This window comes from Onychostoma macrolepis, chromosome 15 (genome assembly GCF_012432095.1).
Source record: "Onychostoma macrolepis isolate SWU-2019 chromosome 15, ASM1243209v1, whole genome shotgun sequence".
Classification (NCBI taxonomy): Eukaryota; Metazoa; Chordata; class Actinopteri; order Cypriniformes; family Cyprinidae; genus Onychostoma; species Onychostoma macrolepis.
The window spans coordinates 6,528,033-6,542,437 of NC_081169.1; the positions used below are offsets into that span (position 1 = coordinate 6,528,033).

At 36.7% G+C, this 14,405-nt stretch overlaps 2 protein-coding genes across 5 annotated transcripts in view; both read left to right on the forward strand.

The window, feature by feature from the left end:
* Positions 1–5,992, forward strand: part of pik3cb (phosphatidylinositol-4,5-bisphosphate 3-kinase, catalytic subunit beta) — a 41,284-nt gene extending 35,292 nt beyond the window's left edge. For all 4 annotated transcript variants that reach the window (XM_058799845.1, XM_058799843.1, XM_058799844.1 and 1 more), the window contains 4 exons: positions 252–375; positions 840–985; positions 1,119–1,251; positions 4,102–5,992. In XM_058799845.1, coding sequence (XP_058655828.1) covers positions 252–375; positions 840–985; positions 1,119–1,251; positions 4,102–4,233 — 535 coding nt within the window. In that variant the 3' untranslated portion in view covers positions 4,234–5,992. The remainder of the gene's footprint in view (positions 1–251; positions 376–839; positions 986–1,118; positions 1,252–4,101) is intronic.
* Positions 5,993–10,797: 4,805 nt separating this feature from the next.
* The window catches only part of LOC131554320 (period circadian protein homolog 2-like), a 34,228-nt gene continuing 30,620 nt past the window's right edge, over positions 10,798–14,405 (forward strand). The window contains 2 exon segments of the mRNA XM_058799582.1: positions 10,798–10,844; positions 10,846–11,124. Coding sequence (XP_058655565.1) covers positions 10,798–10,844; positions 10,846–11,124 — 326 coding nt within the window.

A 14,405-nucleotide genomic window follows, 5' to 3' on the forward strand; every position in this document is an offset into this window, starting at 1 on the left:
AATATTGACCTCTGAATGTTTTGATTGGCAGCCTTCATGTGGTCGCCATCTCTTATTGTGATTTTCAGTATTACTAAAGATCATTTATTTTGAATGGTAAAGCTTGATGTTGCAAAATAATCTTATCTAGCTCTAGCATCCTAGCAGTATGGCACTATGAAATTTTATATCAGAAGTGACAGTAGTCATGTTCTTATTAAATATAGTTGCTGTTTGAGTCAAAACTAATTTGTGATGCGATTTGTTGACAGAGATGCTTTGGAAAAAGCCATTGAGGAGTTCACTCTGTCGTGTGCTGGTTATTGTGTTGCCACCTACGTCTTGGGCATTGGTGATAGGCATAGTGACAACATCATGGTTCGCAGTACAGGGCAGGTAAGTTGGAAAACCATTCTATACTTGAAGCCACGTGAATGAAAATGGCACTCTTACTCTTACTTAATCTTTCATGGTCTTCTGTTGATTTAAAATAGTTTAAATGAAATTTAAGATTACTTTTAGATTAACAAGATATTTATCATATTTATATTTATTATCTATTTTGTGTGTGTGTGTGTGTGTGTGTGTGTGTGTTTGTACTTGTTTATGCTACATTGAAGGGACCAAATGCCCCCACAAGGATAGTAAAACCTGAAATTTTGACATTGGAAAAAAATTATTAAAAATAGTAAATGATGTTTATCTGAAAGTGTAAGAATGCAAACAGGTTTTCTGTAAGGGGTAGGTTTAGGTTTAGGTTAAGGGATAGAAAATATCGTTTGGTCAGTATAAAAGTAATAGAGGTCTATGGAAAGTCCCGACAATTCACAGAAACAAATGTGTTTGTGTGTGTAATTCAGCTCTTCCACATAGACTTTGGCCATATCCTAGGAAACTTTAAGTCCAAGTTTGGGATCAAGCGTGAACGTGTTCCTTTCATCCTCACACATGACTTCATCCACGTGATTCAACAGGGAAAAACAGGCAACACCGAGAAATTTGGAAAGTTAGTGAAAAACTGACTTTTTGTGTTTCATATTATCTCGCTCACTCTTAATGCACAATTTGTACATTTCACTTTTTCATAATTTCTAATGATATAGGATGCTAATTTAACAGTGCTTTGTATATGTGTGTAGTTTTAGGCAATACTGTGAGGACGCATATCTGATACTGAGAAAGAATGGAAATCTGTTCATCACACTCTTTGCTCTGATGCTCACAGCAGGCCTGCCAGAGCTTACTTCTGTCAAAGATATCCAGTATTTAAAGGTAAAGACATGTCCAGTGCAATATGAAAATGAGAATTGTAATTTTGTTCATTCTCAGATTAAGTGAACCCATATGACATTTCTTCTTTCATAATGCAAAGCCTATAGAGTGGTGGAGCTATGATGTCACTTTGTAGGCAAAAACCCGGAAGCGAGTGCATTTTAGCACTTCCGGTTCCATCGTCCCAGAGTCAATGGGTTTTTTGAATGGGATTTTGGTTAAATCCCTTAAATAAGGTCTGTGGCTCACACAAGCTCAGGATACTTTCACGTTTTATTCTAAGACATAAAACACACCAGTTACACCCCACTCGTGATTTTTTTAAACTGTTACGTTTATTAAAAAAGATGGTTGCTAGCAAGTTGCTAAATGAGACTACAGGCGCTGTCGGAGACATTAAATGTCATCACGCCGAACAGTTTATCGATTTACAGTATTTTCCAATCATAGTGTATAATTTATAGAACAATTAATTGTAGAATAACCAATTGATAGTTTCCCGCATTTTATATTGTTGTTCGACAATGATTTTTTGCTTTGCCCCGAAATGCAACACAAGTCTTCGGATGGAAGATGCTCGTTTTATCTCTTACTGATGTGGAGGCTCTGGGTTCAGACCATAAGGTAAACTCATATGATTATTTCATGTAAACACCACATTTACCGGCTTTACGTGGTGAAAATGAAACTTTAACGATGCATATTGCGTAAAGCCACGTTAAAATGAAATGTTTACGGGCCTCATGAAGCTGTTAGTAAGCATATAGATTGAGGATTTTCTAGAAGCAAGGATTAAATAACATTTTGTGTACCCATCCTAACAAAACGATAGCTGAAATGTAGTACTTTATTCACTAAAATAAGTTTAATCTTACCATGTCCAAAAACTCGCTCACTCTGCTGTTATTTAATAGATAAGAATAGAATTTTATTGAATAGTATGTGAAGACACGTTTTTAATTAAAGTATTCATATTAATCAAGGATTTATTGACTTTTAATGCACCTTATTTCGAAATGTACAGAAATAAGTGCTTTCATATGTCCTTTTAGTTTTGATTAGAAATAAATAGTATAGTGAATAAATGAAATAATGTCTCATTTCAGTTTTAGCATGGCTCTAGTTTTGTATTTATTCCAGTTTATATGAAAAGGTTCATGTAGCGTGGATTAAAATTCATATACAGAGTAAATGCTTTTCACTGAACGTGTTTAACGAACACAAATAAGTTTGAAAAAGTTGTCGGGAGTGCGGTGGTGGTGACGTTGAAGGCGAGCGACGGTGGTGTAGTTTGTTTAGCCTAAGTTTAGCTTTTAAGTTCTGGTGCTTTTAGTTGGGCAACAAAATTCATAAAAGTTATATTATTTTGTGAAGATTATCTTGACGTGTAAGTTTCATGAACTATGATTGAACACAGAGTTTATGTTTTGCGATAATCCAAAAGCCTATGGAAAAATCCCATTGGCTTTTTGTCGAGGGAACCAGTGTGACACTAACAGCCGATCCGCATTCAAAGTGACGTCATAGTTTCTCCACTCTATTCTGTTCCACGAAATGGTAAATAAAAAGTAATGAGGCTATCAAGATGACTGAAAAAGCTCCATAAAAATAATCTAAACATGTATGTCCAGGTCATATCATAGATTTGTATGAGGAACAGAAATTTAATCAGTTCACTGAAAATCTTTTCTTAGCAAAAACCACAACAGCTGGAACTGGCCTGAGCTTGAGTAAATTAACATCACATTTTTAATATGCAAAAAAGAGAGTAGCCCATACTGTACACAAACTGTTTATTGATGGTCAACTTTACAGAAATAATAGTACTTTCTGGTCATCTTCAAACTTGACCATGTTGCCTACAAATATAGTAAAGTAAACAGCTATCTCAAGCATTTACATTTTTTTTTTCAAAAAATATGAATCCTTCAATATGCCTGAAAACACTTCAAAAGACCCTGACTTAATTATCAACAAATCACTACTTACTAATCTTAGTTATCTCGGTTATTACACATTTGCATCATCATTGGGTAAAGAACAATACTAGTTTATGATTACTATTACTTACAAATCAAAATTCAGTTGAATCAAATCAAAGAAACAATTAAAGATTGGACCATAGAACAACCACCACTTTTAGAACCCATCAAAAACATTCGTAATTCAGTAAAATTATACACTTTAATTTCATCACTACAGATCAGAAATTCTGAAAACTACTCTACAGAAATACATTCAACATAACTACTAATACAAACATACAACTGATCCAGTATAAAATCTTACATAGAACACATTACACAACACAAGATATTTAAAATAGGCTAGCAACTTGCACTCAAGGCACCTGCATTGCAAGCTTATTGCAAGTTCACTGCAAGCTTATTCATGCCTCATACACTGTATGCATGTGTATGTGAAAAAAACCTTGCAGTGCTTAATGTACCTCAGTGTGTAAATTCTGTTAATCATAAATACATTATTGCTCGTATTCATTTAAATATTTATTTTTCTCCTCTTCTCATTTTCTCTCACTTAAAGACATTGTTATTATTATCATCTTCTCTCTTACTGTCTCCACCTTTGCTGGCAGGGAGGTTGGGAGGGAGAAGAGAGTGGAAAGAAAAGGGGGTGGAGAAGAGAGGTGGAGGCAAAGAAGCAATTTTCTTTTAAAAAAAAAAAAAAACCCTGGAAATCCAGGGGGGGGGACAGAGAACATAATGAAACCATTATAACATCAATTTAGGTTAATGCATAGCTGTGTTAAAAGTGGTGGTTTAGAAAATAAAATAAAACTAAATAATTGCATATACATAATGACACCAGCTGTATGTTTATGTCTTCCAGGACTCTCTAGCGTTAGGTAAAACTGACGAGGAGGCCCTCAAACAGTTCCGGCAGAAGTTTGATGAAGCTCTACGAGAGAGTTGGACCACCAAAGTCAACTGGATGGCCCACATTGTGGCTCACCCTTCATAAACCGAGGGAAACACAACATCAGGCTCCAAACTGAAGTCAGGGTTCACCATAAAGCACTATTAAGTGCAGCAAAACAGTGACATACAACTTATTTATGATCTTATGAAATTGATGGCCAAATCGCATGGATCTAAGTGATCTTCAAAGGTCTGGAGTCTGCAGGAATAAACAAAAAACTTGTAAGCTTCTACGCTTTCTTTATTCTGTTGAATATCATCTGCCTCTGACCACAGGAGAACCATAGAAAACCCTTGCTTGACATCAGATATAATTGCCTTATACAAGGTAACAAAAGAGAAAATTTCAGCTTTTTCTTCCTCCTCTGAAAAGTCAAACAATACGTAACTCCAGCACATCCTTCTAGAGAGAAACGGGAGTCCCTAAAACACGGCACAACAACGCAAGTTTTGGCCATCCAGAAAGAAGATGTTTATTGTACAACCATGTTAACATGTTGGGACTCATAGAGTTTTGAAAACGGACAAATCAAAGCACAAGCTCAGAGAAAGTGCATCATATCATGCCATAAGTATGAAGAATGATGAATCATACATTCATCCTTATCATAAGGTAAACATGTGCCTCGCTGCACAAGAAACTTTTTTTTTTACTGTATGTGCCAGACTACTTTATTATGAGGAATAGTCTTAAAAACACTGGAATCATGTTATAGGTATAAATATTTGATGAGTTTTAAATGTTGTAATAGTAAAGCACTGTTCCTATATACCACAGTACTACTTTATATATAGCAGAAATGGCTGTAATTAAAAAATGGGATGGCTTCACACACAGATATTCAATGAGGATCACTTTGAAAAAAAAAACGCTGTGTAGATGAAGGACCTTCCTCTCCTCTTTGTGTTGAGAAAAGCTCATGCAGTTTGTTCTTTGGTGCTAGCCATTAAAAAAAATCCCGCATCTATATGTAAGCACAGCATTGTAGCCAAACCCGTTGTTTAATGGTTTAGACCAGGAAAATTGCTCATTTTTGGTGCCTGTTATTTTAAGAGTAATTCACAAATTTATATGGGTTTACTATATGCCTGCATATCAAAACTCACAATTTCAACCGCCTGTTTACTCAGAATATCTGCACAAAAGACTCAGAGGACCAAAAAGGGGAGGTCTAACTGTCATGACAGCTACTGTCTACTGACAGCTCAGGCAGTAGTAATTTTTGATTAATGCCTATATTGTAAAGCACAGAGTAATTGTCAATTTTATTTTATTTTTTATTTTTTTTAACTACACATAACATGCTGTCTCTAGTGCTGCTTCTCTTTTTGGCTGTGTGACTAGGGGTGTATTGATGCACTGAGCATGTTATTTTTACACTGAATATCTATGTGTATGAATGGGAAGAAAGTCTGTACTGTGATATTATGATATTATTAAGAGCAATGCAAAGAATCTAGGACCAACATTCCAGAGAACTACGCATTCATTTTCTGTGCTGTTATGGTATATGAGAGAGTAAGATTTGTGCCTATCAAATAAATTTCATTTTACACTAGAACAGGTTATACTCGAATATCCATTGGCCCTACTCCTTATACTATATTAGAAGATGTCTCGATGCCTTGGTGCAATATGCAAATGAAAAAGTGCAACTGTAGACCTATTTTGAGAGAGTGTGTGTGCGCTCATGCTGCTGTATGTTACACTGATGACCTTTGATTTCACTGAAACTTTTAATACAGGCTTTGCTCTGTCTTGCCCATTTTATAGAAATACTATTAAAGTTCTTTTCATTGAACTCTCCTTTATAATTTCAGTTTGATTTAGAAATAAATAAATAATTGAAAAAAGTTCAAAACGGTTTTAGAGTTTGGTACAAAATAAAATTAAACCACTGCAGTTAAGGATTATTTTTATGCAACTAGTCCGTTTTGAAACTTTTAGGCAGCATGAGGGTAAGTATATGGTTTTTGAGTGAACTGAACTGTTCTAGGTACAGACCAACCAATGTCTCTACTATATGTGCAACTGCCCGTTAATAATACATTTACACAGACCTGCACAAAAGTGTGAAAATATATTTTGTTCGACATGTGAGATTGGAAATGTCATTTTTGTGAGTTTAATTAAAAATATTTATATCAATATATAAAGAACAATTTTATAAGTCTCCACTTTTTTTTTTTTTTTATCAGTCATATCCACAGTTCATAATCCTCATGAAAAATACCCTTACATCCTCTGAAACTTTACCTAAGTTAAACCTTGATTATTGCTGTAAAACAACAAAACGTTTAAAAAGGTTTGAATACTTTTTGTATACACCGTACTGTATACAGCAGTGGTTCTCAGCTTCGTGGACTGAATTGACTGTGTCAGATAAGAGAGACAGCTGTGTGCGAAATAGCCCCTATTAAATATGGCATATTTTGAGAGTAGGCTACAGACATTTTTAGTGGTGTCCAAAACCACAGTGGACATTATCGAGTGCACTCATTCAGTCCCATAATGCACTGCAATAACGAGTGTACGCTGAACCAAAGTCCCTTTCAAGGAAAGCTCGTTCACTCGGCGGCCATATTTGCCATATTTGTAATTAAATTACATATTTCAAATCAGCAACAAAATCTGAAATGAACTGCCCCATGAATGTTGTTTCTAATGCTCAAATGGCGTTTAAGAAGCTTATTTGTCAGGCTAGACCAGCCAATGCGCATGCGTAGCTCAACGCGCTTATGTGCATCGCTTGTCCAGCCCATAGACTGTAAAAAACAGGTCCAGCCTCAGGTTTCTACAAGTCTCGGTTTCTATGGGAACCAGAGCTTCTAAAGGCCGCTGCAGTGACGCAATGACTTTACCAATCGACGATTGGCTCTTTCATTTAGAAGGCGGGACTATCCCGCCATTGCGCGTTGCACTTTCTCCCATTCATAAGTATAGGAGTGAACCGTCTTTGTATTTCTATAAGGTGTGTTCGACTTCATGCGGCGCCGCACAGACCTATCGGCGAGAGCAGCTGCTTGCAGTCGAATTGCAGAATTGAAAGCGGAGACGTGAAGTCGGACTCTTTCTGCTCCCGGTAGTGATGCTCTCGCGGTGTTTGGATACTCTTATCACAGATGAAGTGAATAACATGCAATATTTGTCAAATGCACGGACGTTTCAGAAATGTTTTCATGAGCAACAGAAACACTTTTTATATACTGCTTAATGGGCCATCTGTTCAAGAATAAAGTTCTATTTAAATACCAATAAGCCTTTATCAGTGTTTTTTTATTATTATGCAAAAATTATACAAAGGTTTGTACAAGCATATACAACTCACAACAAGTACAAAAACAAATAAACATTCATAAGAATATGTAAAGTGAAACAATTCATGCCAGGGGTAAAATTACAACAATTTAAAGTAACAAAAAGCTTCATAGGTCTTTCTTGCTTTTTTGTTCTTAATTTTATCTAATGTATATTTGGCTTATTATTGGCAAATGGCTTATTTGTTTTTGTACTTGTTGTGAGTTGTATATGCTTGTACAAACCTTTGTATAATTTTTACATAATAATACAAAAAAATACTGCCCACAAATCTGTTTTTAGAACAGTAAAAGCTTTTTTTTTACTGTATAGTCACAATGTTATAATGAGTCACATTTAATTAAAAAAAAAACACCGATAAAGGCTTATTGGTATTTAAATAGTACATGTTTATGTTGAACTTTATTCTTCAACAGATGGCCCTGTATTAAGCAGTATATATAAAGTATTTCTGTTGCTCATGAAAACATTTCTGAAACGTCCGTGCATTTGACAAATATTATTCACTTCATCTGTGATAAGAGTATCCAAACACCGCGAGAGCATCACTACCGGGAGCAGAAAGAGTCCGACTTCACGTCTCCGCTTTCAATTCCGCCCCAGACTGCAAGCATGAAGTCGAACACACCTAGTGTCTTTGGCTGAACGGCGATAGAATATCCATAATGCACTGTGAGGTTCGTGCTGAATAAATTCGCAAGTCTCGCCAGAAGATGGCGCATGTAGCTGAATCATCCATCCATTTTCCAAACCACTGGTCCAATGTGGGTACAGGTATAAATGTAATTTTTAATTGATTATTAAATTGTTCAATTAAAGTTTATACATTCTAGTTTCCATGACAATGATAAATCACAGTTCCTTGAAATAGTGGTTAGGCAACCATCCAATGCATAATCGGATGTTTGCATTTCATTCTGTCAAAGATGGGACACAGCCAGCGAGCCTTGTGTATGTGGGTCAGTGGGTGACCCTGTGCCGTTACAAGCAAGCCTAAACGAAAATTGCATCAGTACACAGTAGCCTACCAGGAACGTCCAAAACAGGTTAATCAAAAAGTTATGTCTAATAAAGAAAGCAGCATAAAACGACCGTAGTTAAGTTAGACAGGACAACTACAATGTAGATGCGTTGTTCGCGTAACCTATGAACACTGAATAATTTTTTTAAAAACACGAGGGGGAAAAAAATCACTGTACTAAATGAAACTGGTGTTCTTAGAATAACAAGCAATTATATTTTGCCTTTATATAACGTAGTAACGTTACCGTCAATTCGAACCATACGGTTACTTTTCCGCGATCATAGCATCAGCATGGGATTCCACGTGCGGCACCTTCACGGTTTATATAAAGAGTCCTTCACCAACTAGCTCGGATTGACGTCACTGGGTAGTGTCTTCCATGGGAACCCTAGTGCTGCAGCCAATAGGAAGTAGAAGGGGAGGAGCCTAAATTTAGGTCAGAGCGTGATCCACTGCTTTCAGCGGTAATAAGGACCGGTGAAATATTGTACAGTATGTCAGGATTTGTATGTGCCTCGCGGTGACAAAAGTAAGCCGGGACAACTCTGATATTACCAAAGACCTGGATCGTGAATCAAGCGTGCTCTTGCTGGTTTGTGACATTAGACTACTACTTCATTTTTTCATTGTTGGCTTTAAACAAAAAAAATCTGTTGCATAACCCGACGAGTACTGCGCATGCGCGGAAATGTTCTAATCCTTCTGTTTTGTACAGTATTCCTACATTTTGGAGTTGTAATCATTATAATACATTATAAATACAATATTATATGCGTTTTTGTCCTTATTAGAACATGTATGTCAATTAAGAAGATCATAAAACGAATTATGTCGGTGGTAGCACGACTTTTTACATAACTGTGTCAGTGTACCGTGCATTGCAGGTCAGCGTGTGAATGCTGAAAGGCGGACGGGGAGGGATTTTGGGCTGAAAATAAAACAAATGTATTTAAATATATAAAACCATATTTACAAGAGTGCTAATGTTTTCGTGGCTAGTCTTCATCGCGATTATATTTGCATTGATATTAATAGTTTCAATTCTTCACGTACACGTCAATTGCAAGCTCAGACCAACGCATGCAAGAAACTGTTTTCATATGGAACGTTTTACATTCCCACGGCAAAAAGTAAAAATATGCACTTTACGTTTTTATTGACTGGAGCTATATCCAATGGCGGTTTGTTTATTATGTTTTATTTCTTCACCGGCACACCTGATTAAGTTACATGTTTGTTTAGGGTTAAATAGACACATTCGTTGAAATAAATATGTAGTGAGTTCCCTGAAAAATGCTAATTTGTAATTTAGTTGGTGAAGCTGGGCTATTTCATATAACTATCAGAAACAGTCTGTGTGAGTCAGGTGTGTGCTTCCAACTGCATTTCCCATATGACTTTCATTTGTTGTAAAATATCATGGATGCTTGACCAGCAATCTATTTTTATGCTTTCTAAATATCAATGAACAATGAATTAAAAAAAAAAAAAAAAAAACAATCTCTTGTATTAGGTAACTAGGGGAGACTGGGCAAATGATGCTATTGAATTTTAAACATATTTTATTCCAGTTTTTTTTTTTTCCATTAAATGATAAATACATTTTGATGAACTCCTACAAACTACATTTACACACATTTAAAAAAAAAAAAACGCATTTTAATATTTCAGAATATGAAAATTAATTAATAAATGGTCTCATTTAGGGTAAAAGCTTTTAAAAGATCTTATAAATTCCATCATGTCTTTCACAATATCTTCATCACTTCTGAATCTGAACAAATGACTCTCTTAATCCTGAAAAATAAAGGCATTGTGACTAAAGGACCAAATAATTTTGGAATAACGTTCTAGCAGCACTACATTAATTATTACAGTTATGAGGGTCTGTATCACCATGGCATACATTTTTTACTGAGAAATTTAAAACATGCTTATCATAAAATAGGTGCATTTGTCATTGTATGCATGAATTGCATTTTTAATGTATTTTTTCAATAAATTAATAGATCAGAGAGAAAAATGAAAATCCTGTCATTGACTATCATGCTGGAAGTGTATTTCAGTTTATGAGCCAAAAATGGCATTATTACATTAATTTACATTTTACGACTTGCATAATCAATAAATAATCAAAAACTTGTATAATCAAAAAAATTAAAAGCATTAATGCATTTACCTTATCTTACCATTTGTTTTCACAGCTACAACATGTAATTGGGTCAGGGGACCTTTGACCTGAAATGTAAAGCTTCACCTTGTCCATGTCAGGTGAGACAGAGACAAAGCCTTACTTGTACAGGGACGTAAGGGGAATCTGAATCCCCTTGTGGCTCCATGTCTCACCTGCACCACATGGGTGGGGCCTCTGAGGGGAGTGACAGCAGTCATGACCCACCCACTTCTCCGAGACCTCAAACACAGATGCATGAGGACATGGAGATGGGCGGAAGTGGCTCTAGTGGAAGTGGCACAGAATCTCACAGTAATGAGTCTCACAGTAATGAATCACATGGAAATGAGTCTGTGGGGAGTTCCAGTGGAAATGAAAAAGATTCTGCAATCATGACGTCATCAGGGAGTAACAAGAGGTGAGGGGATACAAGACGTTTATCAATCTGTAACATAATGTATATCAATGTGTAACATAATACAATTGATTGTTGAGATACATGATTGTACCAGTTGCATTTGTATAAATTGAGAGTGCGAGTATGTGGTGTGATAACACCAGTTTGTTACCTGGATGAGCAGTCTGATATGCAGCATCGCTGTGAACAACAGTCAATATCACATTTGCAGTCGTGCAGATATTTGAGGAAAAACAGCACTCTTGTTTGAGTGATATTGCTAAACTATATCATATGATAGAAATATAAGACAAAAACCAATACAAGGAAGGGACCTTATATCTTACTCTTTTTGCCCTCATATCTTGAATTTTAGGAGCATATGACTGCATTCTAGTCGGTCATTGTCCAGCGTCATGTTCATCAGCAGCTGCATGCAATGGATGATGTTGTGCGTTAAATGCATTAATAATTTTAATGTGTTGCTTTTTCCATAATTAACTACATCTAATTTACGATTTAATGTGTTAAATCGACAGCCCTAGTTATTACCTATGGTGTGATGCTGCTGTGGCCGGAGATATTCAGCACAACAGCATGCTTGCTTGTATGTTACTGCTTAATAATAAAAGCGAGAACTATGGCTGCAAGCAGCAATTAAAGGGCCAAGAGCTGCAGAGGCAAAATGTGGAACTAAGCAAGCAGGGAACATCAGGCCAACTGAAAAAAAAAAAAAAAAAGGCCAACTGGAAAAAAAAAAAAATTGTAATAAAATACATGTTGATTATTTTAAGCAAAATCTAAAAAAAATATATAATACAATCACTTGTTGGTTTAATTGCTTATCACTTTTGGCCAATAGGTGGTGCTGTGACGAAATTGATGTGAAAGAAATTCCAAATGATGATGACAAACCATTCAGTTATAAGCAAAAAAGCCATTTTTCATGGACATGGTTGTCGTAACACACACCAAGTTTGGTTTGAATATGCCAAATCATTGCAGCAATATAACCTCACTTAGGGCTGGGCGATAAATCGATAATGATAATTATCGCGCGATATATATTTCCTCGATAAATGATAAGAGTTCGATAAGTAATGTTCACGGGTCGTCGGAGTCAACGCCTCTCGTTTGCTTTGAATGGAGTGACGTCAAGCGTTGCTTAACTGAATTGTGGGTCCATCGCATCACTTCACTAGTAGGCTTGTTTGAGATGAGCAAAATCTGCGCAGAACCGATCACCGGTGATCACCGCGAGATGCATGCCGGTTAGAAAAGTGTCCGAGTTACGTCCACCTTGCTCTGATGTCATGCTGACGTGTGCCAAAAAACTCTCGCGACGGCGAGGCGGCTGTGTCGGATTGAGCAGTCGGTTCAGACAACCGTGATGCTGCATTCTCTTCTAAAATGTTTTGTTTTTTTTAAATCTGATTTCATGCAATTATGTATTTAAATTGTGCATGAATATTCCCAAACACTGACTCTCTGTGTGAGATATGTGATTGTTGTCATATTTTCTATAAAAATCTAAAATACATGTTTGAATTAAAATAAAAATGGATGATAAATACGCCTTTCATCTGGAATTAAATGGCAAGCACTTTTTGAGTGTCTTGTTCATCATATTTATATTCATATAAAAGCAACAGAACTGAAATTATATAATGTTTATCAGCAGCACAGTGCATGAGTGAGAATAACGCGATATCCGCCTTTGATCTCGTATGTATCTGTTCCACTTCGAGAGGGCAGAACTGTCCGTCTTGACTGCGCTTATTTCACTCCTCCCCTCACTGCAGCCGCCTGCTCTTGACTACATTTCAGGCGAGGCGAGGCGCATCTCAAACAAGCCTATAGTGTTGCTCGCGGCAGAAGTTGAAAACTTTTCAAGCACCAATGCAGGCGTCAGCCAATCAGATCGCCTTATGCAAGCACCCTAGCGCAGACGCTAGCCAATCCTGTTCATGCAACACCAGAAAAGTAATGTGATTGGCTGTTGTCATTATGACGGTCGAGTCAGCACCAAGCTTCAGACACGCCCTCCATAAAACGTTAGGTGTGTTCGCCTTGAAGCACGGCTACAGATGGTGGTCAACGAGAGTAGCCGCTTGCAGTTGGGGCGGAGTTGAAAACGGAGCCGTCAAGCCGGACACTTTCTGCTCCCGTTAGTGACGCTAATGATAAACAGAACTCAATATAATATTGTGACTACAGTAAAAAAGCTTTTACTGTTAAAAAAAGAAAAAAAAAGAAAACAGATTTGTGAGCTTTATTGGAATTGAAAAGGTTAGAATAAACCCGAAACACACGTGATCATTGTCATGCCGGCTGAGTCACTTTTGACAGCCACGTGATGTCAGCGCCATCTCAAGTCGAACAAAATTTGTAACCGGCATGCACTGCTTCAAGTCAGAATTTGATCGATCTGTGCAGCGCTGCGTTAAGTCGAACGCACCTAATAGGTGTGTTCGACTTGAAGCTGCGCTGCGCAGAATGATCAGTGCATGACATCAAAAGCAGATGGATCCTTATGCTTTCGAATCGCTCTCTCGGTACTTTGATGTCATACACTGATCATTCTGCGCAGCGCAGCTTCAAGTCGAACACACCTATTAGAAATGGCTCATTAAGGTAATAAAACACAACGGTTCATTATGTAAGGTCTTTATACTCCTCTGAAAACGTAGTTATGTATATTATATTGCATTTCTGTCTATATGAAATAGTCCCCATCGAGACAAGACCACGGAATCAGATAGGCCGTTTGCACAATCTGACATGGCTGGGGTTGGAATTGACCTGCGGGTTTTCTCTGGCCAGAGGAGAAATGACTCCCCGACTGAGCCTGGTTTCTCCCAAGGTTTTTTTCTCCATGAGGGAGTTTTGGTTCCTTGCCGCTGTCGCCTCTGGCTTGCTCAGTTGGGGACACTTAATTTCTAGCAATTATCGTCGATTTGATTTCACAGATACTATTTAAACTAAACTGAGCTAAACAATGACATCTCTGAATTCAACATTAACTGAAAATTGAGTGTTTAATCTTATCATTATACATTACTGACACTCTATCCTCCAATTTGATACTGTTAAGTGCTTTGACACAATCTGTATTGTTAAAAGCGCTATATAAATGAAGGTGACTTGACTTGACTTGATTATAGGTCATCCTAAATATTACACATTGCACCTTTAAATCGTCCATCAAATTATCATCATTTTTGTAAGTTAACAATGATGCCACCTCAGTAATTAGTAAAATATTAAACTGAGTTAATACCCACATAAGACATTTTAATATA